General features: G+C 44.4%; 1 protein-coding gene across 4 annotated transcripts in view; it reads left to right on the top strand.

Annotated features, from left to right (window-relative positions):
- ttc39b (tetratricopeptide repeat domain 39B) overlaps positions 1 to 26,650 on the top strand; it is a 199,518-nt gene that overhangs the window by 75,084 nt on the left and 97,784 nt on the right. For all 4 annotated transcript variants that reach the window (XM_080188566.1, XM_080188564.1, XM_080188563.1 and 1 more), the window contains 2 exons: positions 11,121 to 11,225; positions 13,975 to 14,106. In XM_080188566.1, coding sequence (XP_080044692.1) covers positions 11,131 to 11,225; positions 13,975 to 14,106 — 227 coding nt within the window. In that variant the 5' untranslated portion in view covers positions 11,121 to 11,130. The remainder of the gene's footprint in view (positions 1 to 11,120; positions 11,226 to 13,974; positions 14,107 to 26,650) is intronic.

Here is a 26,650-nt window from a genome sequence, read left to right on the forward strand (position 1 = left end):
AGGTTGGGTGACAGTTTCACTGGTGTTGACAGCACAATGCTTAAGTGGCATTTTCCCTGAAGCTAATTTTATAGTGAGTGGTGGCAGGCAGGTCGAGAACCACCATGACTGAACCTAATCGTATCCACATATGCGCGCTATTCAGCCAACATAACCAGTGTTTGATGCCTATCACTAATCTCTTTATAGACTAGAACATCTTAATATCTATTTCTGTTCTTCTGCCACATTTTATCATAAGTCTTGACATCAGAATCATAGAAAAACTACAGCACAAACAGGCGCTTCGGCCCACAAGTTGCACCAATCTTATCTCTACCTACTAGGCTTACCTATAACCTCAATCCTATTAAGTCCCATGTACTCATCCAGAAGTCTCTTAAAAGACCCTATTGGATTTGCCTCCACCACCACCGACAGCAGCCGATTCCACTCACCCACCATCCTCTGAGTGAAAAACTTATCCCTGACATCTTCTCTGTATCTACTCCGCAGCACCTTAAACCTGTGTCCTCTTGTGGCAGCCATTTCAGCCCTGGGGAAAAGCCTCCGAGAGTCCACCTGATCAATACCTCTCATCATCTTATACACCTCTATCAGGTCCCCTCTCATCCTTTGTCTCTCCAAGGAGAAAAGATTGAGCTCTCTCAACCTATCCCCATAAGGCATGCCACCCAATCGAGGTAACATCCTTGTAAATCTCCTCTTCATCCTTTCAATGGCTTCCACATCCTTCCTGTAATGAGGTGACCAGAACTGAACACAGTACTCCAAGTGGGGTCTGACCAGGGTCCTATACAGCTGCAGCATTATCTCCTGACTCCGAAACTCAATTCCTCAATTGATGAAGGCCAGTACACCATACGCCTTCTTAACCACTACCTGCGAAGCCGATTTGAGAGTCCTATGAATTCGGACCCCAAGATCCTTCTGATCTTCCACACTGCTAAGAGTCTTACCCTTAATATTATATTCCTTCATCCCATTTGACCTGCCAAAATGTACCATTACACATTTATCCAGGTTGAAGTCCATCTGCTACTTCTCCGCCCAGTCTTGCATCCTATCTATGTCCCGCTGCAACTTTTGACATCCCTCCAAACTATTGACAACACCTCTGACCTTTGTGTCATCGGCAAACTTACCAACCCATCCCTCCACTTCCTCATCCAGGTCATTTATAAAAATCACAAACAGCAAGGGTCCCAGAACAGATCCCTGGGGCACTCCACTGGTGACCGACCTCCATGCAGAAAAAGACCCATCTACAACCACTCTCTGCCTTCTCCTCATTGCATTATGGAGCCAAATTCTTTGATCTCGTTTGTGGCCACCCCGGGAGAAGTTCCAGCCATTCCCTTTCAGTGGCTCTGAAGAATCCAGATGTGAACGACAATGGAGATTTTGGCCATTATCTAGAGTTTCTAATCTGTTTTGAGCTTCAGTGCACATTACTACATCACCGCAACATCATCAGACCTTCAAGTCATTACTCCTTTGATCTTTCATTTTGGATAAAGCATAGATTGATATTGGCATTGGTCATTATAAATGGGAGAAAGGTATTTAAGTTGATTACGTAAATTAAATTGCATTCTGTGGTGCTGGCCCTATATCCTGGAACTCCTTTCCTAAAATCTAACACTATCAACCTTAAGACCTACCTCAATGACCAACCTTTAGGTCAATCTTTTTAGTCTTTTCTTTGTTTCAGCATTTGTCTCAGCGTACCTGCTTTCAGTAATCCTGTCACATTGACCATTACCTAATTTAGTGGAATTTCTTAATCAGTGTGACAAAACTTTAAGATTTTTTAATGTAAGATTTCCATCTAACTCCTGCCAATTTTTAGATTACCAATTGCAATTTTAGGAGAGACGAGCATTTTTTTAAGTTGCCATGATATATGTAGCAGTGGGTAGAATAGTAGCAATCAGAAGCAACAGCATTGTGACCTTTAAGGAATACCCAAGGTATTTACTTGAGAGATCTAAGGAAAAAACAAATGATGAGGCAAAGAAGAAAAGAATAAAAAGATTGACCAAAAGATTGTCCATTGAGATGGGTCTTAAGGTTGAGAGAGAGTGTTAGATTTTAGGAAAGAAGTTCTAGGATTTAGGGCCAGCACCACAGAATGCAATTGATCTGTGTAGATAATTTGAATGTCATTTCACTTTCTGTAATCATCATTTTGAAATGCTTGTAATTTTATTTTTATTCTGTTGAAACACCTCAGGATGAAATATTAATTATGTAGCAAATTCAAATGCTATTGCATTTTGCATGATGGCTTTTTTGAATTGTTTTGTAATATTTTTTCAGATATTTTATCATAATATAATTTTTCCAAAAAAAGGGCCTAGGTGTCTGGAGGCTCTACTGTTAATGTTAGAACGTAAGGAGGGAGGTGCTCAAGAAGTGGGAGGAAGTCAGAGGAGCCAATAGTTATGGCAATAGTTAGTTTTGACAGACAAGGGAATTAAGGGTTATGGGGAGAGAGCGGGAAAGTGGAACTGATCCACTTCAGATCAGCCATCATCTTATTGAATGGTGGGGCAGGCTCGAAGGGCTAGATGGCCTACTCCTGCTCCTATTTCTTATGTTCAATGAGTTTGAAGGGCACGTTAAGGTTATCGTGATAGTTTACATTATCAGAAGGGTTTAGTATGAGATACTTAAACGCTTGGATGAAAATGTTAATTTGAAGCCATGGGGGAAATTGGGAGTTATTATAGATCAGCAACGACAGGGTTCAAAACTGAGTAGTATTTGGTACAGTATAGGATATGAGTTTTGTGTGTATTGAAGTTTACTAAGGGTAGGGAATTGGTTGCAGCTTGGAGCATGTGGAGGTGACCAAGGCATGGATGAGCGTTTCGGTGGCAAATAAGGTAGTTATGGTATTGTAATGAGGTAGTTTAACTGGTCAACATTATGGATTTAGAAGCAAATGGTCTTTTGTGATGTCGTGGGTATGGGGTTGGAAATGAGTTCTGGTGTAAATAGGAAGCAGTGTTTGCGAACAGGGGCCCTAGAGTCAGTGACAGGGATATTGTGTTTGTGGCTAAGGGTTGAAGATGAAATCGATTTTCCCAATGCTTAAATGGAGAAGATTACTGATCATTTGAGATTGTGTGAATGGTAGTCTAGAGGTAGAGCTGATGTCATCTATCTATGAATGAAGGTTGACTCATGTCTATAGATCGTAATTGCAAAAGTCAGGATGCAGGTGAGGAAAAGAACCTGCGTGGATTCTTTGGGGGGACTCCTGAGGTTACTTCAGGGGTGAAACAGAATGGATTGCTACAGATGCTCCAAATACAATTTTACTGGTGGGAATGGAAGTAGCGAGAGCTGTCCAACCCAGCTGCATAAATAGCGAGGAGGCGTTTGAGGCAGATGGTATGATTAACTGTGCTGAGGGCTACAGAAAGACCAAGGAGGGATAATGCATGATGGAGCTGATTTGATTCTGTGGGCAGGGTAGATATCTGATAGGAGGGAGTCAAATCAAGTGGTGGCTAAGATGAGCCTGGCAGATACACAAGAGCTCTGCAGAGCTGGGTGGAGATTGAGGATAGGTTGAAAATTAAAAGAGACTGAAGGAGTGAGGAGGATTTTTTGAAGAACTTGGACAATTGAAAGCATTTTTCAAAGTGAGGGAGCAGTGATTTGGCTGGAGGTTTCCAATCAAACCTGAATAAATAACACCAACTTGTATTTATATAGCATAACATGTCCCAAGGTATTCTCTGGAACATTATAAAACCAAATATGACACAGAACTAAATAAGAACTTAGGTCAGGTGTCTTAAAATAATAGTATGAGAAATTAGATTAGAGAGAAAGTAGCAATAAATATGAGGTCAGTAAAATCTACTATAAGCAAATAAAAAGGAAAAGATTACCTTAAGTATACATTTGTTCTTTAGAAGATGAGGCTGGCGGATTAATAAGGAGAAACAAGGAAATGATAGAGATTTTGAACAAGTATTTTCTAGCTGTTCTCACAGCATAAGACACAAAAACCTTACAACCTCAGTAGCAAATTACTAGAGGAAAGTGCTAGTTTACCTAATGGCATTAAAGGTTGACATGTCTCCTAAAATTGATGGTCTGCATCCTAGGGTCTTAAAAGAAGACTGCAGAGGTAGTGGATGCATTGTTTGCAATCTTCAAAACTTCCGCAGATTCTGGAAAAGTTCCAACAGATTGGAAAATCACAAATACAACACCACTTTCAAGAAAGGAGGGAGACAAAGAGTAGGAAACTATCTGTCATTGGGAGTATGCCAGAATCCATTGCTAAGGTCTTTGGAAATCATAATACAATTCTGATCTATGTAGATGACATGGATGATGGATCTGACTGTATGTTAGCTAAGTTCACTGATAATACAAAGATAAGTCAGAAAGCAAGTTGTGATGAGTTACAATGAGCCAGCAAAGGGATATAGGTAGGCTAAGTGAGTGCAAAAATTTGGCAGATAGAGTATGATGTGGGAAAATGTGACGTTATGCACTTTGGCAGGAAGAATAGAAAAGCAGAATATTATTTAAATAAAGACTACCAAACGCTGTAGTGCAGAGGGATCTGGATGCCATTGTACATGAGGGATCACAAAAAGTTAGCATGCAGTTACAGCAATTAGGAAGGCAAGTGGCATGTTGGTCTATATTTCAAGGGGGTTGAAATACAAGAATAAAAAGATATTGCTACAATTGTACAGGCCATTGGTCACACCATGTTTGGATGCATTGTTTGTAATCTTCCAAAATTCCCTATATTCTAGAAGTCAAAACAGATTGGAAAACCAGAAATTCATAGAAAAGAATCCTACGTTTGGCCGATCAAGTCTATACCAACCCCCATCTCACCCAGGTTCTATCCCCATAATCCCATGCACTTACCCTAGCCAGTCCTTCTGACACTAAGGGGCAATTTAGCATAGCCAATCCACCTAACTCTTTGGATGGTGGGAGAATGGAGGAGAATGTGCAAACTCCACACAGCCAGTGTCCCGAGCTGGGAATCAAGCCTGGGTCCCTGGAGCTATGAGGCAGCAATGCTAACCACTGTGCCACCGTGCCATCCCACCACTTTCAAGAAAGGGCAGAGACAAAAAGTAGGAAACTATCTGTTCTTAAGAATATGACAGAATCCATAGAGATACCTTACTTGAGGGATATATTTGCATTAGCAACAGTTCAGAAAAAGTCAGGCTGATTCCTGGGAAGAAGAGGTTGCTTTATGGGAAATGATTGAGTAGGTTTGCCCTATACTTATTCGAGTTTAGATGAAGGATTGATGATCTCATTGAAACTTGTATAATACCGAGGGCTGTGAAAGGGTGGATGCTAGGAGGATGTTTCTCCTCAAAGGAACATCTAAAAATAGGGGGCAAGATGGCACAATCATTAGCACTGCTGCCTCACATCCCCAGGAACCCGGATTTGATTCCTGGCTTGAGTCATCTGTCAGTGTGGAGTTTGCACGTTCTCCCTGTGTCTGGGTGGGTTTCCTCACACACTCCCAAGATGTGTGGGTTAGGTGCGTTTGCCATACTAAGTTGCCCCTTAGAGTCCTGGGAAGCGTAGGTTTCGAAGGATTAGTGGGGTAAATATATAGGGTTACAGGGATAGAGCCTACTGGGATTGTTGTCAGTGCAGACTCGATGGACCAAATAGCCTCCTTCCACATTGCAGGGTTTCTACGATTTCTATGATTCTAAGTTTAAAAAGTAAGGGGTCTCACAGTTAAATCTGAGTTCAGGAAGTATTTTTTCTCAGAGGGTCATTAGTTTTTGGCATTCTCTTTCCCAGAAAGTGTGGTGGCTGTGTTGTACAGAGCTTTGATCACCAAGGGAATTGAGGGTTAAGGGAATTGGACAGCAAAGTGGAGTTAAGATCACAGTCAGATTAGCTATGAACTTAATAACAGTTGGAGCAGGCATGGGGCCAAATGACCTCTTGCTCCTATTTCTAATGACCTTAAAGGAGGAGAGTGAGACAGAGGTATAGTGACCGTCTTCCTTGTCTGTGTATAACAGGACTTGTGTTGGATCCTGTGGCCTTGGCAGCTGTTTTCTACATTGTTTTTCTGCAATGTAGTTTTCTGCAATCAAACAGCTAATCATATTATCTGCTTTCCATTAGTGGTAATTACGTAAAGTATCATATGACATGTCCCCATTTCCTGGTGGGTCTATTGGATAGTCATGCAGCCAGGTTCTTGAGAATAAGAAGTTCGTAATAAAAGTCTGTCTATTTTCTGCAACCTCATTGTGCTTCTGCCATTGACGGTTTCTTCAGCAATTGTACACGGTATTCACTAAGTCCAATGAGAAATTTAATTCATTGATAGCTTTGCTTATGGGCACTGTCTATTTATGTATGGTAAGAAATCTATTCCGTTTGTAGTTTTAATTTTGTGAAAGCTAGAAGTATAATTTTATCATGTAAAAAATAAGACGGAAATAGGCAGCACGGTAGCACAGTGGTTAGCACTGCTGCTTCGCAGCCCCAGGGTTTGATTCCTGGCTTGGGTCACTGTCTGTGTGGAGTTTGCACATTCTCCTTGTGTCTGCGTGGGTTTCCCCCGGGTGCTCTGGTTTCCTCCCACAGTCCAAAGATGTGTGGGTTAGGTTGATTAGCCATGCTGAAATTGCCCCTTAGTGTACTAAGATGCTCAGGTGAGAGGGATTAGCGGGCAAATGTGTAGGGATATGGGAGTAGGGCTTGGGTGGGATTGTGGTCAGTGCAGATTTGATGGGCCAGATGGCCTCTTTCTGCATTGTAGGGTTTCTATGATTCTATGAATTGTTCCCACTGAAATGGGACAGTGTTAGATGCAGTATCACTGTCATGGTAGGATTAACTTAGAAGCTTTATTAAGTTATAATGTGCTAATGACTGCACGTTTATCAAGCAGTAATGGAAATTAGCAAAATTTCTGCTACAGACGTAATTAATAAGTCATAAATATTTTTAACTTAGGCGGCAATTTCCCCACTACGGTAAAGTTGAATTCTTTGTTGTGTTAAATGGGTTTTATCTCTCGGACACCCTAGTTCTATACTCAGCATGCTATCTGATGTTCTCCCTTGGGTTGTGAGAATATTTTTACCCCTTTCTCCTGGTGAATTATTATAAATGCTTAGATGATACGTGATATTCTTTATTTTTGAGTTTGTTTTGCCAGAGTAACTTGTGAAAATAACAGATGAAGTTGAGTAGGTAGTCATTCACAACAAATCTAAATTGATCTTGTTTAGAATCTATCTTGTGTTAATCCTAAGATTATTGAAACGCTCCTTCTAAACTACTACATTGTTGTCACTAATCAACTTCCTATCTCAATGTTTTTCTGTCCTCTTGCCTTAAATATGGACCCTTTGGCTACACTGGAGGTGATGTTCTGGAAGCTAGTCAAGGGGAACGGTAGCTTCTTTTGTCATGGCTTTTGTGACAGTACTCATGCAAGTATTGCTTGCAAGAGCTTAAAGCAGCTAAACTAGTCAAGCAGACCTCCGGCTGCCCATTCCCCTAATTTGGTCGATGTGGATCCATTCAGTGAATTTGAATCATGCATCAAAAAAAGTGTTCTGCTGCAAGAAGGGCCCAGCACTATCATTGTGTAAAGGATCAGGTACCCAAATTTCAATTGTGGTGAATTTGATGAACTTCTACTATTGCAAAGTGCCTATATACTGTCAAGTTATTTGGAGGTGTTTTGGTGAGTTTTTGAATTTGATAGGAAATGTGTTGAAACCTTTATAGGAAGAGCAGAAGATTTGGTGACCTGTCCTAACTAAGTCACCAACAGTTACGGGAGCCTGGATTGCAATATCTATGTGTCTGCCCTTGAACTGAGTGGCTTGATAAGCCATTCCAGAGGACATTTATGAGTCAGCCGCAATGTAATGGATCTGGAGTCACCTATAGGCCAGACCAGATAAGGATGGCAGATTTCCATCTAGATGGGTTTTTACAACAATCAATGATGATTTCATAGTCATAGAATCATAGATTCCCTGCAGTGAAGAAGGAGGCCATTTGGCCCGTCGAGTCTGAACTGACCACAATACACCCAGGCCCTATCCCCCCTAAAGCTATGTATTTACTCTGATAGTTCCCCTGACACTATGGGGCAATTTAACATGACCAGTCAACCTAACCTGCATATCTTTGGACTGTGGGAGGAAACCAGAGCACCCGGAGGAAACACGTGCAGTCACCTGGAGAACATACAAACTCCGCACAATCACCTGAGGCTGGAACTGAACCTAGGTCGCTGGCACTGTGAGGCAGCAGTGCTAACCACTGTGCTACTGTGCTGAGCCCTAACCACTGCCCACCAGTGCCAAGCCTATGATCTAATGGGGGCAGGGCCTAGAGGTCAGTCGGGTGGGGGGGGTGGTCTTGCTGCTGCTCTGCAGTCAGGGACGGTGGGGGAAGGAGGGAGGCCAGTGACCTGGGTGGGCTGGGAGGTGCCAAGGGTCAGCCAGGGCAGGGGATGGAATCAGCTTGCTGGGGCAGTCAGCACTCGGGGTGGGGGGTGGGGGGGGCGGTGGGGTGGGGGATGGGGGGGGCGGTGGGGGGGGGGGGCGGTGGGGGGCGGTGGGGGCGGTGGGGGCGGTGGGGGGCGGTGGGGGGGGGCGGTGGGGGCGGGGGGTGGGGGGGGGGGTGGGGGGGGGGGTGGGGGGGGGGGCGGTGGGGGGGGGGTGGGGGGGGGTGGGGGGGGGGCGGTGGGGGGGGGGTGGGGGGGGGGCGGTGGGGGGTGGGCGGTGGGGGGGGGGTGGGGGGGGGGCGGTGGGGGGTGGGCGGTGGGGGGGTGGGGGGGGTGGGGGGTGGGGGGGGCGGTGGGGGGGGGGGGGGTGGGGGGGTGGGGGGGGGGGTGGGCGGGTGGGGGGGTGGTGGGGGGTGGGGGGGCGGTGGGGGGGGGGGGGGCGGTGGGGGGGGGGGGGGGGGCGGTGGGGGGCGGTGGGGGGTGGGGGGGGCGGTGGGGGGCGGTGGGGGGTGGGGGGGGCGGTGGGGGGGGGGGGGTGGGGGGTGGGGGGGGCGGTGGGGGGGGGGGGTGGGGGGGGGGGGTGGGGGGTGGGGGGGGTGGGGGGGGCGGTGGGGGGGGGGTGGGGGTGGGGGGGGGCGGTGGGGGGTGGGGGGGGTGGGGGGGGGCGGTGGGGGGTGGGGGGGTGGGGGGGGGCGGTGGGGGTGGGGGGGGCGGTGGGGGGGGGGGCGGTGGGGGGGGGGGGCGGTGGGGGCGGTGGGGGGGGTGGGGGGTGGGGGGGGCGGTGGGGGGGGTGGGGGGTGGGGGGGGCGGTGGGGGGGGCGGTGGGGGCGGTGGGTGGGGGGGGGGGGCGGTGGGGGCGGTGGGGGGTGGGGGGGCGGTGGGGGGGGTGGGGGGTGGGGGGGGCTGGTGGGGGGTGGGGGGGCGGGGTGGGGGGTGGGGGGGCTGGGGGGGGGGGCGGTGGGGGGGGGGGTGGGGGGGGGTGGGGCGGTGGGGGGGGGGTGGGGCGGGGGGGGGTGGGGGGGGGCGGGGGCGGGGGGGGCGGGCGGGGGGGCGGGGGGGGGGTGGAGGTGGTGGTGGCGGCGATATGAGAGTCAGAGATCATGGCGGGAATGGGGGTTCAGGACCAGGCCTGGGAATGATTGGGACGCCAGCGATTGGGCCGTGGAGGGGGGGGAGACGGAAAGCCTGCATTGCGGTGGTTGCGGGGTGGGGCTAGCCTATGATTGAGTTGGCCAGTAATTGGGAGGCCGGCAGTGCAGGACCACTGCGCATTGACAGATTGGTGCATGTGTGGTGGCCCACTCAGCACGCTGATTTGAGCCTCTCCAGTGGGAATAGGTCCCACCCCCTGAAATTTAAATGATATTCACACTGGTGGTCTCTGCAGTACACAGAGTGTGGGAGATTCTTCTCTGAATTCCTACTGAAAAAAACAGCGTGAATTTTTCAGTTTTCATGCAAATTCAACACTTAAAATTTTTTGGGGAGAATTCCATCCTATATTTGAAGCATGAAACAAATATAAGTTATTTACTCCTGCTATTGTCTTCTCAGTTTGTCATCCTTTTTATTATACTTTTCTCTCCCACCTCCAATCGCCACAGCCGATCCCTCATAAAACCCAACTCCGTAATTCAAATTTTGTCCTAATTCACTCATTTCGGTTTGATTTCCATTTCCCTTAAACCTTCTTGAGCAGTGTTGTGATGTTTTTCAATATTCAAAACATTACGTGAGCTGTATGATCCATGATGCCCTGTTTCATTGTTGACTATTGAAAATAAAGTGAATCAGCCCCCTTTTTGGCTCTATATATTTATTCAACCTGTAGTCAGACATAATCAGCAAGATCCCAGGTTTCTGCCTGCATAGTGTAAGTTATTCTCTGCCACAGCAGCAATAAAGATGCTAACTTGCTAGCCCTAACATTTGAGTTAGTGGTGGGGGAAAAAATCTAGGGTTGCTAGTGCTGATTGGATGTGTCCAGCAATCTCTGCTGAATGCACACTCTGTGTGGACTTGAATGAGAAAGGATTGGCCACCTCAATCATGACCCCCGCAATTCGATAACTAACTTGCTTGTGCTCACTGTTGAGACTTGCACATGAATGCTGATTATTTGGACAAGGTACAGAGAGGTAAATGGGGCTTATAGAACTGTAGAATAATAAAGGATAATGTATTTGAATGGAAGAAATGAGAAATAATTGTTAAGAAATAAATAATGCAGCCTTGGAATTCTCTCTTCAGATTCTGCCCCATAATATCATCTTATTGAGGATGTAAGAGATGTCTAATCCATGGTATCTATTTCTTTTCTGTGCTGGCAAACTATTTTATGTTTTGTGATTCAGGATAGGTGTGTGTTTTGTTTTATTTTGATAATGACCTATTAAAGGTGCAGGCATGATCCCTTTCTTCCCAACGAACCCTTCATACTTCCTTTTTAAGTTACAATGAACCTGTGGAAAGTTATTAACATTAGACAGCTTTCAGTTTTAGTCTACTTACGTGTTTTTCATGTTTGCAGTTAATTTTTCATTCATTCCTATAATGTGCAGAATGACACCCATTGCCAGAAGAGTTTATTGTTTGCTTTCTGTTACATTAGGGCATCCCAGATGGACTTGAAAAGTGCCCTGGAGGAATGCAACATTGCCCTAAGCTTATTCTTAAATAACAAATTCTCTGAAGCTTTGGATTTGCTGCGGCCTTGGTAAGAAGTCATTTGAATTAAATGAGGATTTTTTTCAGTTTGTACTTCCACATTTCCCATGACAGATTTTACATAGAATTTGGACTGCTTTCCTGTCCAGTCATTATTTACAATAATGGCATACGTGTTGTGAATATTCTTGTAAAAGAATAAAGTTGACCTTAGAGTATAGAGTGTGTGTTTTTATATGTGTTGAAAAGAGAAAATAATCAAATTTGCATTAATTTCAAGGTGCTTTGTTAGTTATCACAAAAATTATTTTTGTAGTCCTATACATTTTCTTGTAATTTCCCTTTTAACAGGTGGGTTTAGGTTATTGAGCTTGAAAAGTCGGTTGTTAAACTTGTTACACTGCTGTTCTCTCCAAGGGTTTTTGTTTGAACCTTGCCGACACTGAAGGAATAGAGATGTTTTCTTTGTAAAATGAACTTTATAGCTTAAACTTAGTTATAGTCATAGAAGATTGAAATAGGCCCTTTGGCCCAACTTGTCCATGCCGCTCTTTTTTTTAAACCCCTAAACTAATCCCAATTGCTTGCATTTGGCCCATATCCCTCTATACCCATCTTACCCATGTAACTGTCTAAATGCTTTTTAAAAGACAGAATTGTACCCGCCTCTACTACTCCTTTGGTAGCTTGTTCCAGACACTCATCACCCTCTTTGTGAAAAAATTGCCCCTCTGGACACTTTTATATCTCTCCCATCTCACCCTAGACCTATGCTCTCTAGTTTGAGATTCCCCATTGGGATTGATCTTTGTCCCTTATTATTTTATAGACTTCTATAAGATCACTCCTCAGCCTTCTATGCTCCAGAGAAGAAAGTCCCAGTCTATCCAGTCTCTCCTTATAACTCAAACCATCAAGTCCCAGTAGCATCCTAGTAAATCTTTTCTGTGTGCTTTCTAGTTTAATAATATCCTTTCTATAATAGGGTGACCAGAACTGTACACATATTCCAAGGGTGGCCTTACCAATGTCTTGTACAACTTCAACAAGACATTCCAACTCCTATATTCAATGTTCTGACCAATGAAACACCCTTCAACACTCTGTTCACCTGTGACTCCACTTTCATGGAGCTATGAACATGTACCCCAGGATCTCTTTGTTCTATAACTCTCCCCATTAACTGAGTAAGTCCTGTCCTGAACTAGTTCTCGGTAATTGTGATTTGCATAACACAAAATTGCCCATAATTTGACATGTGGTTGGCTTGTGGTCAAATTGATAATCTCATTCAGATTACTGGCTGCATATTGTCTCTGAAGTATGCCTACCATATGGATCTTTTGTCTATTATAGACTTTTCCCACCTTTTTACCAGGGGCAATATTTGCATTTCTTTCTCACTCAAGGGGCCAATTTCCAAATTTCGGAAAGATCACATTTAGCGCAATAATTAACTGAGTTTCAAAAAAAGGTTGAGATGTTGAGAAAATAAAAAAGCTGAGCACAAGTAAAGCAATGTTATAGCATTAATTTAATAAATTAAAGAGTAATTAATACAAGTGACCAGGTCGGAGGATTCAGTGTGTGCATGTCCGTTTCTCACACAATCTCAGTGTACTTACCCACTTGCCTACTGTGAATGGGTGCATGTGTATATGTTGATGAGGGGTGGTGAGAGTGAGTGAGAATCCTGAGGCTGGGAGTAAGGCTTACTCATGCATGCACTGCTGCATATTTCCTACTGCACCATGCCCTCTCCCCTTCCTGGCCGCTGCAATTTTTGTCCCTTGTGACCCTGCCCACGCTGTACTTACCTGTTATTCATTGCTCCCCACGCTGAAATGGAGAATTAAAAAAAACCAGGCAATTGACTGCATGTGGCCTATCCAATCACAGACTGATTCTTCCCTACATTGGCTGGTGATAGGCTCATGATCAGACTCGCAGCATTTTTCAAAGGTTTGTCCATGAAAATATCATTAGCTGAGTTCAACTATGTGGTGGGCTTGATGCCTTTGGGGCCGCATCTAGCCTATCTACCAGAGGGTTAGACAGGCCTGGCCTATCCATTCTATCAGAAATCCTTTCAGAAGGTTTTTGTTTCAAGTTTCACTCCAATGTAGTTCTGAGGGGGTGCTGCTTTGTCAGAGACATTGCCTTTTTGGATGAGCCATTAAATTGAGACTCCATCTGTTCAAGTCACAACTATCCCATGAAACCTGTTTGATGAAGAACAGGGAAATTCTCCTTTGGGTCCTGGCCAATATTTATCCATGATGTGGATGTCCCGGCGTTGGACTGGTCCAATGCCGGCACATGCACATCATGACTACTATCGACACCGCAAACTGCCGGATCCAAGTGGAGAGGATGTCCAAGAAGATTGCGCATATCGACACAGACATCAAGTTTTTATAATATTTATCCCTCAGCAAGAATGATGGCAGGATGAAGAATCCTTCAAGGCTGGTGAAGGGAATAGAGTCAGAAAAAAACAGTTCAATTACATATTGTGAATGTGGTATTCATGCAGCATCCTTTTCAATTGTTGATTTTAAATGGAATAACTTTGCCATGCCGCTGCATAGAATCAATTGATGTAGCTCAAAAAATGTAAACATAAGAAATGAATGGAAGAAAATAAAGGAAGAGAAGTTTGCCAAAAATGTTGGAGGAAAATGTCTCTGTAATTCAATTGTGATAACAGCAAATCTACCTGGTATGGACTTCCCTCTTTGCCATTGAAGTGTTCAGATTTTTTTCTGCAGATACATAATTGATTGTTTTTAATACAGGTCCAAAAACAGCATGTACCATGCCCTAGGTTACAGCACCATGCATGCGATGCAAGCAGCCATGACCTTTGAGCAACAGGATATCCTTGCAGCCATTGGAACAATGAAGGATGCTTTGCAAACCTGCCAGAGGTAAGTTTTGCAATGATAGTATTGTACCAAATGTTTTGTGATTTGTTTTGGCAAACAACCACTATTAACATACAAGTCTTCAGTTTGATTGGACACTACCACATTGTTTTGTGATTATTAAGATGTTCCTTTTGTAATTCATTTTTCTGATGACATTTTTGTTGCCTTCATATTTATGCTATGGCACTGCGAAAAATGTTCACGTGTGACATAGAAAATCTCCTTTGAAATGATCATCTGCTATGATGAAAACACCTAACACTGTAACCAATTATAAGATTTGTTTTTAGATCTCTCTTGTGCATTCTTTGGAAAGTTGAAATGCTCCTCACTGTTTTGATGGCTTCAAGCTGTTTCAGTTTTTAAAGGTTAGCATGTTGGTTAATCTTGTAAAAGCACTAAGCAGACCTATTTGGCTCCATTTTCCAGCCAAGTCTTAATTGAGTGTGGGTTAAGTACATTTAAAAAATTCTTAAATTTTGCAAATTGGCATCAAAACGTAACAAGTCTGTCTCTAGCCAAATAGACTGAGATGCAATATGGTGCTATGTTTGCTTGCTGAGTAGTTGAGCTTTAGTGATCAGTCAGTCATGAGAAGTTACAATGACATCTTATTTATGTTTTATGAAATCATCTGCTCTTTATGGGAAATCAGAATATCGTAAGTTCCTTACAGTTGTAGGTCAAGTTTATGTGTGTTAGAAGTGTTTTTTGGGCTGTCAGCCTTTCGTACAAGTCTATGGACTGCATAGTATTTGTGGTAAGAAAATTGCATGCTAACAGAGATTATGTAGGAATAAAAAGATATGCTATAATAGACATTATCATATTCTATAAAAGATCAAACAACCCAAAGCAAAGACACCAACTTTTCTAGCTGTATTTGAAATGAAAACCTACTGGCATGAAGCACTTGTGAATTTAAGATTTCTGCTTTATTTCCCTCGGATCAGTCAATCATGAAGGCTAAATTCAGTCTGATGCTTTAGATTAGATACAGCAAAAGAAACAATAGGAAGAAAGGTAGTTTTTGTCTGAAAAAGTGATGAAAGTTCAGTGCAAATTTGATTCCTAAGTATTCTGAAGTTAAACAATGACTTAAGATAATCTTTAACTTTACTAATCTCTCATTTTATGAAAACTGGTTAATGCCTTGTTCATTGACTGCTGCCAAATAATTGTTTTTTTCCATAATATCAGTGTTTTTAATTTTAAAACCTAGGGCCCAGTTTTACCATTTTCATTCTAAGTGCTGATTCTGGGTGTAGTACAGACCCGACTTAAAAGTCCACTTTCAGGTGCCCCCCTACACTCTCAGCCATCTCCAGTCTGATTCGCACTTTGGGCGGGGCTTAGTGCTGCCAGAACAATTGGAGCTCTGAACTGTGCATGCGCAGTTAGAAAAAATTGGAAAAAGCGCGCCCATGTCAGATTGCTCCAGAGCCGCACAACGTAGAGAAAGTGGCCCAGGAACGCAAAGTAGGTGCGAGGGTGCAGATGGATCTCTGGTGGGAGGGGGACCACAACAGCTCGGCGACTATCACTGCTAGCTGTGCAGATACATGGATTTGGGCCAGTGTCTGTGGAAGTTTGCGCATTCTCCCTGTGGTTGCGTGGGTTTCCTCCGGGTGCTCCGGTTTCCTCCCACACCCCAAAGATGTGCTCTTAGGCTGATTGGTGTCCGAAATTGACACTACACTATTCTCCCCGGAATCTGGTTACAATAGGGATATCATTCACACACGGGGCAAGGTGGGTGTAGGAAAATGCTTTGTTAAGATGGCGGCGCAGGCTCATTGGGCTGAAGGGCCTGTTTCCCGTGCTGGGTTGTTCTTTGTTCTTTGTTTTGTACTACCACTGATCTAAGTCAGAAACACTGAATGCGCTCTTCAGAGGTAGATGAATCACTGGTGGGGGTTGAGGGGGGGTCCGCTGCCACTCTGTGGGTGATCGGTGGGGGGGGGTGAGGGGGGCAGGGGTGGTGATCAGTCTGGGTAGTGGGGGGGAAGATAAGGGGGCAGTGATGTGTGTGGGTAGTGGGGGGGGTGGTGGATAAGGGACACACACACACACACACACACACACATCACTTCCCCCTTATCCATGCCCCCACTACCCAGACCGATTGGCTTCTCTGCCCCTTCCCCACCACCGATTTGCCTGCAAAGTGGCAGTGGACCCCTCCGCCCACCCCCCCCCCCCCCGCCTCCCCCACCTGACATCCATCTAACTGCCCCCCCCACCCCACCAGAGATCCATCTGACCCGCCTCCCTCCTACCCCCCCAAGACAATGATCTGACCTCACTGCCCTCCCCCACTACTGACCTGAGTCAGAAACACTGAACACGCTCTTCAGAGGCTGGAGCACCCAACTCGGACTTTTATTCAGCAGGTCCCTAAAAGCGCAGATCTGGACTGGTAAACGCGGAAATGCTGATAGAGAACATAAGAACATAAGAAATAGGAGCAGGAGTAGGCCATCTAGCCCTTCGAGCCTGCCCCGCCATTCAATAGGATCATGGCTGATCTGAAGTGGATCAGTTCCACTTTCCTGCTTTCTCCCCATAACCCTTAATTCCCTTGTCTGTCAAAAACCTACCTACCTGTGTCTTAAATATATTTAGCGAGGTAGCCTCCACCACTTCAACGGGCAGAGAATTCCAGAGATTCACCCCCCTTTGAGTGAAGAAGTTCCTCCTCAACTCCGTTCTAAACTGCTCCCCCCTTATCTTGAGGCTGTGCCCTCTAGTCCTGCTGTCCTTTCTGAGCAGGAAGAATCTCTCTACCTCTACCCTATCCATCCCTTTTATTATCTTGTACGTCTCTATAAAATCCCCCTCATCCTTCTAATCTCCAACGAGTACAGACCCAGTCTATTTAGTGTCTCTTCATTGTCTAACCCCCTCATCTCCGGTATCAGCCTAGTGAACCTCCTCTGCACTCCCTCCAAGGCCAAAATATCCTTGCACAAGTGCGGTGACCAAAACTGCACACAGTACTCCAGCTGCAGCCTCACCAGTGCCCTGTACGGTTGCAGCAAGACCTCCCTGCTTTTATATTCAATCCCCCTCACTATAAAGGCCAGCATCCCATTCGCCTTCTTGATCACCTGCAGACTGGGTTTTTTGCGACTCATGCACAAGGATCCCCAGGTCCGTCTGCACTGTAGCATGCTGCAGCTTTTCGCCCTTTATATAGTAATCCCTCCTACTATTATTTCTGCCAAAGTGGAACCTCACACTTGCTAACATTGTACTCCATCTGCCAGGTCCTCGCCCACTCACTCAGCCTATCTAGATCCCTCTGTAGACTTTCCACACCCTCTGCACAATTTGCTTTTCCACTCATCTTTGTGTCATCAGCAAATTTTGTTACCCTACACTCAGCTCCCTCCTCCAGATCATCTATATAAATGGTAAATAGCTGAGGTCCCAGCACCGATCCCTGCGGCACTCCACTAGTCACCAACCGCCAATCAGAATAGCACCCATTGATACCAACTCTCTGCCTCCTATTAGACAACCAATCCTCTATCCACGCTAACACCTTACCCCCAAATCCATGCCCCCTTATCTTCTGAAGCAACCTTTTGTGCGGCATCTTATCAAACGCCTTTTGAAAATCGAGAAACACCACATCCACCAGTTCCGCAGAGGTGGATGGGCAGTTCATTAATTCAACTTCGATGCATGCAAATGCATTTAAATCATTGTTGCACCCGGAATGGATTCCCGCCATTCGCGGTCTCAGTAAATTGGCAATTTGCGCGGATTTGGGTGCAGATTGCGATAAAGACCACAAACCTAACTTTACCACAATTTTGCGCCTGAAAATGGGCGCAAATGTTTGTAAAATTGGGCCCTTAGTCAACTGTAGATTTAAGCAAATAATGAAGTAACACAGGGTAGCAGGAGTCAGTTGGTCCATCATGTCTCTGCCAATTCTTTGAGAGAGCTATAAAATTAGTACTGCTCCCCTGCTCTTTTCCCATAGTTGTATAGTTTTTCCCATTCAGATACTTACCCAATCCTATTTTGAAAATTATTATTGAATTTGCATCCACCAACCTTTCAATCAGTGAATTCCCGATCACAGCCTATTACGTGAACAACTTTATTTTCTCATGTTGCCTCTTTTGCTGATTACTCTAACTCTGTGTCCTCTATTAGCCTTTCTGCCACTGGAAACAACTTCTCCATATTCAGTTATCAAAATTCTTTAAGTTTTGTAGTCTAGTATATCATCTCTTAATTTTTGCTGTAGTGGAGAGAACAATCCAATTTCTGTCATCTCTTCCACATATCTCAAATTTCTTATGCCCGTTCTAGAATATCTCCTTTTCAAGACTTTAATATAAGCTAGAAACTAGTGTCTAAGTTCTGTCCTTCTGGTGTGATCTTGTGGAATGTGATCAATTAACAAGCTGCTTCCAGGAGCCTTGTCGAATTAGGTATAGTGGCCAAGTTCCACAGTCCAAAAGTGTATTCAGGATGTTCTGTAGGTATGGCCAATGGCTGTCTTTGCAGTGTGAATATTGCTGAAGGTCAAGTAGCAGGAGTGGCAGTAGCGCGATCGAGACAGCTTCAGTAGAAGGGGAGTGACTGCCACTGCTTGGGTACAGCAGTGGAAACATGAACTGGCTGCAGTGAAATACATTCTGCTTGGGGATACGTGAGAGCATGAGAATACCGTCAGCAGATGATTAAAAGATATCATTTGTAATGCATCTTGGACCTCCCACTGAAAAGCCGCCTCTGATATATTGCTGGGCTCCTGTTATAGCTGATGCAATGCCAGGAGGTTTTCTTGTCATTATGAAAATAGCTTCTAACTGAGGTCCTAAGTGTGTTAATGGCCTGCCTGCCTCTTATGAATGGGCAGCCAGTCCCACTGTGATTCTGCTTCTGGTGTGTGTGCCTGGAGGTGGGAATATGTCGAAGAGTTGACCTCATGCCCCTTGGAGTAATTTTCCACACATCCCCCCCGCCTTCAAGACTGGGTATAGGGCAGCACTGTGGCACAGTGGTTAGCACTGCTGCCTCCCAGCACCAGAGACCTGGGTTCAATTCCGGCCTTGGATCACTATCGTTGTGGAGCTTGCACATTCTCCCTGCATCTGCATGCATTTCCTCCTTTTCCTCCTGCACTCCAAAGATGTGCAGGTTAGGTCCATTGGTCATGGTAAATTGCCCCTTAGTGTCAGAGTCTAGTAGGGTAAATATGTAGGGCTAAGGGGATAGAGTCTGGGTAGGATTGTTGGTGGTGAAGGTTTGATGGGATGAATGGCCTTCTTCTGCACTGTAGGGATTCTATGATTCTAAAGCTCCAGCTATTATCTCTGAAGTGTCGTGGCCATTACTGGACATCACACTCCAGCTGAGGATCTAACCAATGATTAGAATAACTTCCTTGCTTTTGAACATGCCTTACTTCTGAAGGCAAGGGTCAAAATGCCTTTTAGCAGCTTTCTCACTTGTCATGACCCCTTCAAGGACTTTTGCATAAAATTCCAAGTGACTCTGCCCTAGCACTCTTTTTGAAATTGTACCTCTTAGTTTTTATTACCTCTCCTGATTCTTCCTACCTTTCCTAGCAGGAGAGATCATTTCACACTTCTTTGTATCAAGGAAGAATGTGTCCATTAGTATATCATGTCATTCTGTCGACAGATTATACACAATTTTCTTTATCTTACACTTTGTACAATTTACTTAACCTGATGGAATGTTGCAACTTGCCACCAACACTCGTCACCCCCAAAGGCAATCTAAATATTAATTGAGCGTCTTTCTAATCCTATATTGTGCTATTTTGAATACATCCTGCTCATCAATTTGTTTGCAAGCTGTCTGGTACAAGAGTACAGGGCAAATGATCTAGTTACAACTTTACAAAAGCCATTAAGTCAGGGAAAGATATTTTCTTACTAGTTAGAGTATAGGAGGTTTATATCAAGTGGTTGACCTGTCCCCAGGCTAAAAAGCTAGTGATAATTCCATTGTGGACACTTTTGGGAGCCCTGATGAGATTAAATGCCAGCCTATAGCCTGCTGCTTGAGCTCTCATGCCTGTAAAGATGAGGAGCCCATCTCCAAGTGTTGCTGATCAATCAGAGGACCAACAGCCCTTTAGTCACTACTGAACTGCAGCAAGCCCTGGCCTAGGTGCCATGAAGGAGGCCCCAGAAGAAAAGTCAGTGGAATGGGCTTGCCAGAGCCAGTTAAGCAGACTAGGATGGACTTCCTAGAGGACAGTCAGTGTTCATTTAGAAGGGTGGAGGGGACTCTTGCGTCTGGGGAATAATGAAAATCATTTTTTCTCTTTTAATTTTATTTTTGCTTCTCTACTACACAAGATCAAGGTAAGAATGTTTCAAAATATTTTGTATTTATTCTAGAAGCTGTTCAGTACTCCACCCTGAGTCCTTTATCTGAAAATCATATCAACTGGATTCACCTCCTCTATGTACAACTTTTCAAATCAATCTTTTACAAACATTTCCCACTGATGCCTTGTTACCCACTCTGGCTTTGACCTTCCAACATTATTTGCAGTGCCTTTTAACAGGGTGCCTGATCAGGAGGATAACTTGAAGGCCACCAGACAATACAACCAGCAGTATCTTAACAACATAAGAACATAAGAAATAGGAGCAGGAGTAGGCCATCTGGCCCTTCGAGCCTGCTCCGCCATTCAATAAGATCATGGCTGATCTGTTGTGGCTCAGTTCCACATTCCTGCCCTCTCCCCATAACCCTTAATCCCCTCTCTTATCAAAAACCCATCAACCCGCGTCTTAAAAATATTTAGCGAGGTAGCCTCCACCACTTCAACGGGCAGAGAATTCCAGAGATTCACCACCCTTTGAGTGAAGAAGTTCTTCCTCAACTCCGTTCTAAACCGCCCCCCCTTTATCTTGAGGCTGTGCCCCCTAGTCCTACTGTCCTTCCTGAGCGGGAAGAGTCTCTCCACCTCTATCCTATCCATCCCATTCATCATCTTATACTTCTCAATGAGATCTCCCCTCATTCTTCTAAGATCTTGTTTCATCCTGAAGTATTTGATGGAAAACAAATGTGTAGAACAGTTTCTTATCACGTTGGTGAAGATTTAAATACAATAGTGCTAATTTGCAAGAAGAGGAAACTGTTGATCCATGAGGGGGTGAAGATGCCACTTAGGAATGAAATGAGGAGAAATTTCTTTACATAGAATGAATTTTGGAATTCTCTACCCTACAGAAGTTCAGTCATTGAGTATGTTTAAAGTAGAGATTGATAGATTTCCTATCAACAATAATGTAAAGGGTTATGGGGATAGTATGTATTAAAGACATTAAAAGCCATGATCATATTGAATGGTGGAATAGGCTTGATGGGCTGAATGGCTTACTCCTATTCCAATGAATAAGTGGGGAAGTGAATTAGAGACTATGAAAAATAACATGCTGATCTTACAACACCAAAGAAAGCCATTCAGCCCATCATACCTGGCATCTGTTGTCCTTTTTTTCCTTTGACTTTCCAAAACAACAAGATGCTATTGTAATATTTTTGATAGGATTAAAAAAAAAGAAATGGCAGTATCAGTCCAGACTGAATGGCTTCCTTCTATGCTGCCTAAGTAACATTATCTTCATCATATTACCATATTTGCTGTTATCAAGGTCTCTGCAGTATTAAGTGCCGGTTATGGAAAATGCGGGAAAATAGTGAAACAAAGGTGTTTAAAACATGGTGAACCTGTTCCTAGCTGTCTTTTGGCTGTTAGTTTCATGTTCAGTTTGGCAGCATTTGCCTGTCTTTATTTTCTACCTCTCCATCTCCTCTTAGTCTCGACAAAATTGGATCAAATAATGAAAATCATTTTTTCTCTTTTAATTTTATTTTTGCTTCCCTACTACACAAGATCAAGGTAAGAATGTTTCAAAATATTTTATTTCCTGACTTATTCCAGAAGCTGTTCAGTACTCCACCCTGAGTCCTCTATCTGAAAGTCATATCAACTGGATTCACCTCCTCTATGTACAACTTTTCAAAACAATCTTTTACAAACATTTTCCACTGATGCCTTGTTACCCACTCTGGCCTTGACCTTCCAACATTATTTGCAATGCCTTTCAACTCTCACCATAGCTGTAAAACCATGGAACCTCTACAGTGCAGAAAGACACCATTCGGCCCCTTGAGTCTGCACCAACTTCTCTGAAAGAGCATTTACCCAGGACCACTCCACCCTATCTCCATAACCCTGTGCATTTACCATGGCCAATCCACTTAACCTGCTCACCTTTGGACTGTGGGAGGAAACTGGAGCACCCAGAGGAAACCCATGCAGACACGGGAGAATGTCTGTGTGGAGTTTGCACAGTCACTCAAGGCCAGACCAGAATCAAACCCAGGTTCATAGTGTTGTGAGACAGCAGTGCAAACCGTTGTTACACTGTGCAATCCTTCTAATATCCCATCATCAAACAAGATGGGGGCGGGGGGGAGGTATTGGGTTGGGCAGAAAGTTGTTAAAGTCTGAGAAATCTGTTTTCTGACCCAAACCCATCTCCAACTTGCTCATTTCTGGCTTTAACTGAGGTTAGAAGGTGGAAAAGAGACCAATCCATTCCGAAGATGTAGATTGGAATTTTGAAAGACGATAATCCGACTGCATGTCTCATCATCATTCAGCTTTTCAACTTTAACTCCTATTAACTTGTTTTCCAAAACATTGGGAAACACAGCAGTTTCGTCGAGGCGAAGGCTTTGTGGATTCAGGAAGTAAATACCTTCATTCAGGTGCCTGCCAGAAAAGCATGTCCAATCTGGCAACAACACCATTAACATCCCCTCCAATCCAACCTTTCAACCTCGACGAACCCTGGACCCCCTACCCCTCACCATTCTCTACTCAGTCTCCATCACTAAGCCCTTGATTCATTCCCCGAGTAGTCTTTTGACTGTCCCGTACTGAGTCCAGCCTTCCATTCCCATGCTCCTTGCTTACTACCATGGGCATCACCAGTCAGCTCCCAGCTTCACTGAAGACCCAGCCTGTCAATCTTGATGTGTGGGAATTCTAAATCCCTTTGACTTCCAGCCTGTCTTTCTTCCCTGCAAGTCAGATAAGTAAAAGTCCTCCTTAGACTTAAAAAATTGAAATGCTCACAGTATTTAATATTCCTTTTAATTTATAAAAGCACAAGCTGTGTTTGACAGTGGAGAAAGAGGAGGAGAAAAATACAACTTTACTCCATGAATAGGGACATAAGTATTTAATGGGCTTAGGACGAAAAGCTGAAGAGTTTATGTTTGGCTGTTGTTCTTTGTACTATTAAATACTCAATTACTGTACAATTAACTAAGGATGCTTCAGGATTATGGTCTAATGTAATTAGCTATTTAAAAGTAATCTTAGCCCTTGAAAAAAAATGTAGAGTGTAATTCCTTGAGCGTTTTAGTGAAACCGTTACTGTATAGTAAATATTTCTGTCCTAATTTGCCTCTTACTTTTGTGCCTAATATAAGCTGGTACCTTGTAGTACTAAATATCTTAACAATTTCCTAAGCAATTTAGGATTCAAAAGCTATATGCGAATTTGGAAGAGACGAGATAACTGGTCCTCTTCATAATCCCCCAGTATTAATGACTCAACGTGCTCGGGTAATTTGTGCTCGGGTGGTGATCATTGCTTGACCTATTCTCGAGATCATAGGAGGTTGGGAGGCTCAAATTAATTGTGACTGCGTTATATGTTTGACTGTTCATATAATTGGGGCTCATTGCAGAAATTTAGACAACTCATGTACAGAACATAACTGCATTTAGTGGTGTAAATATGAAAATGTGATTGCATGCTTATGTGGTGAATGGCAAAACCATCTGACAAATACTGCCCAAAGCCTGGATCAACTGTTCACACTGCTAACAACTATTGGAGGCATTTGGAAAGTGCAGATTTGGGGCTACTTTAATCCACCTTGAAAACTGTAAGTATTGAATTGAACTGCATGAAATGGGCAGTGTGCCCTAATGTGTTTTAAGCAGTCTCTTTATAATTGATGCCTCTGGTGACAACAAATGATTGGTGACAACAAATGATTAGTGACACAGGTTGCTACCTCTGATGAGCATGAGAGATGTAAACAGGGAAGGGAGACTGTAATACGGACACTTCCTTGCAACAGTTGCAGATCACTTGCGCAGCTTATGGATCCCAAATATCAAAAAAAATTACAGCACAGGAATAGGCCCTTCGGCCCTCCAAGCCTGCACCAACCGTGCTGCCCGACTGAACTAAAACCCTACCCTTCTGGGGACATAGCCCTTAAAACCCATCCTATTCACTTATTTGTCAAGATGCCCCTTAAAAGTCACTATCATATCTGCTTCCACTGCCTCCCCCGGCAGTGAGTTCCAGCACCCATCATGCTCTGTGTAAAAAAGAGTTGCCTCGTATATCTCCTTTAAACCTTGCGCCTTGCACTTTAAACCTATGCTCCCTAGTAATTGATTCTTCCACCCTGGGAAAAAGCTTCTGACTATCCACTCTGTCCATGCCCCTCATAATCTTGTAGACTTCTATTAGTTGCCGCTCAACCTCTGTTGTCTCAATGCAAACTAACCAAGTTTCTCCAACCTCTTCTCATAGTTAACGCTCTCCATATCAGACAATATCCTGGTAAATTTTTTCTGTACTCTCTCCAAAGTCTCTATACCCTTCTCATTGTGTGGTGACCAGAATTGAACACTATATTCCAAGCGCGGCCTAACTAACATTCTATAAAGGTGCAACATGACTTGCCAATTTTTAAACTCAGTACCCTGGCTGATGAAGGCAAGCATGCTTTATGCCTTCTTGACTACCTTTTCCATCTGCATTGCCACTTTCAGTGATCTGTGTGCCTGTATACCCAGATCCCTCTGCCTATCAATACTCTTAAGGGTTCTGCAATTTACTGTATCTTTCCCATCTGTATTAGACCTTGCAAAATGCATTACCTCACATTTTTCTGAGTTAAACTCCGTCTGCAATCCAGTAAGTCTCCAATCGATCTATATCCTGCTGTATCCTCCGATGGTCCTCATTTCTATCCACGAATCCACCAACCGTTGTCATCTGTAAATTTACACTGATCCTTGAGGAATGCCACTTGTCACAGCCCTTCAGAAACGCACTCTTCCACTGCTATCCTCTGTCCTGTATGACCGAGTAAGAAGTCTCACAACGCCAGGTTAAAGTCCGACAGGTTTATTTCGTAGCAAACGCCACTAGCTTTTGGAGCGCTGCTCCTTCGTCAGGTGAGTGGGGAGTTCTGATCACAACAGGGCATATAAAGGCGCGCACTCAGTTTACAGAATATTGATTCGAATGCGAATCTTTAGAGCTAATCAAGTCTTAAAGGTGCAGCCAATGTGAATGCAGATAGCATTAAGCATAGGTTAAAGAGGTGTGTATTGTCCCCAGATAGGACAGTAAGTGAGATGTTGCAAGCCCAGGCAAGTCATGGGGGTTACAAATAATGTGACATGAGCACGATCCTGTTTGAGGCCGTCCTCGTGTGCGGAACTTGGCTATCAGTCTCTGCTCAGCGACTCTGAGCTGTCGTGTGTGGTGAAGGCTGCCTTGGAGAATGCTTACCTGAAGATCAGAGGCCAAATGCCCATGACTGCTGAAGTGTTCGCCAACAGGAAGGGAACAGTCTTGCATGGTGATTGTCACGTGATGTTCATTCATGCGTTGTTGTAGCGTCTGCATGGTCTCCCCAGTGTACCATGCCTCGGGACATCCTTTTCTGCAGCGTATCGGGTAGACAACGTTGGCTAAGTTGCAAGAGTATGTACCATGTACCTGGTGGATGGTGTTCTCACGTGAGATGATGGCTCCACGTCGATGATCCAGCATGTCTTGCAGAGGTTGCTGTGGCAGGGTTGTATGGTGTCGTAGTCGCTATTCTCCTCATGGCTGGGGAGTTTGCTGTGGACAATGGTCTGTTTGAAGGCAAGAAGTGGAGGTGTGGGGATGGCCTTGGTGAGATGTTCCGATTCATTGATTGACAGTCCTGATGCTCCACAGAGGAAAAACCTCACTGACCTCCTCAGAAGACAAACACGGGACATGGGTGGATACAATATCCTTCGTCGTCCAATACTTCCCCGGAATGAAGCTACAACAGCTTCTCCAGTCCTTCAACATGTCATTGATGAAGACGAACATCTCGCCAAGGCCATCCCCACACCCCCACTTCTTGCCTTCAAACAACTGCACAACCTCAAACAGACCATTATCCACAGAAACTACCCAGCCTTCAGGAGAACAGCGACCACGACATCACACAACCCTGCCACAGCAACCTCTGCAAGACATGCCGGATCATTGACATGGATGCCATCATCTCATGTGAGAACACCACCCACCAGGTACACGGTACATACCCTTGCAACTCGGCCAACGTTGTCTACCTGATACGCTGCAGGAAAAGATGTCCTGAGGCATGGTACATTGGGGAGACCATGCAGACGCTATGACAATAATGAATGTATACCGCTCGG

Source organism: Carcharhinus amblyrhynchos, chromosome 5 (assembly GCF_965287045.1).
Source record: "Carcharhinus amblyrhynchos chromosome 5, sCarAmb.v2.hapA, whole genome shotgun sequence".
In the NCBI taxonomy this organism is placed as follows: Eukaryota; Metazoa; Chordata; class Chondrichthyes; order Carcharhiniformes; family Carcharhinidae; genus Carcharhinus; species Carcharhinus amblyrhynchos.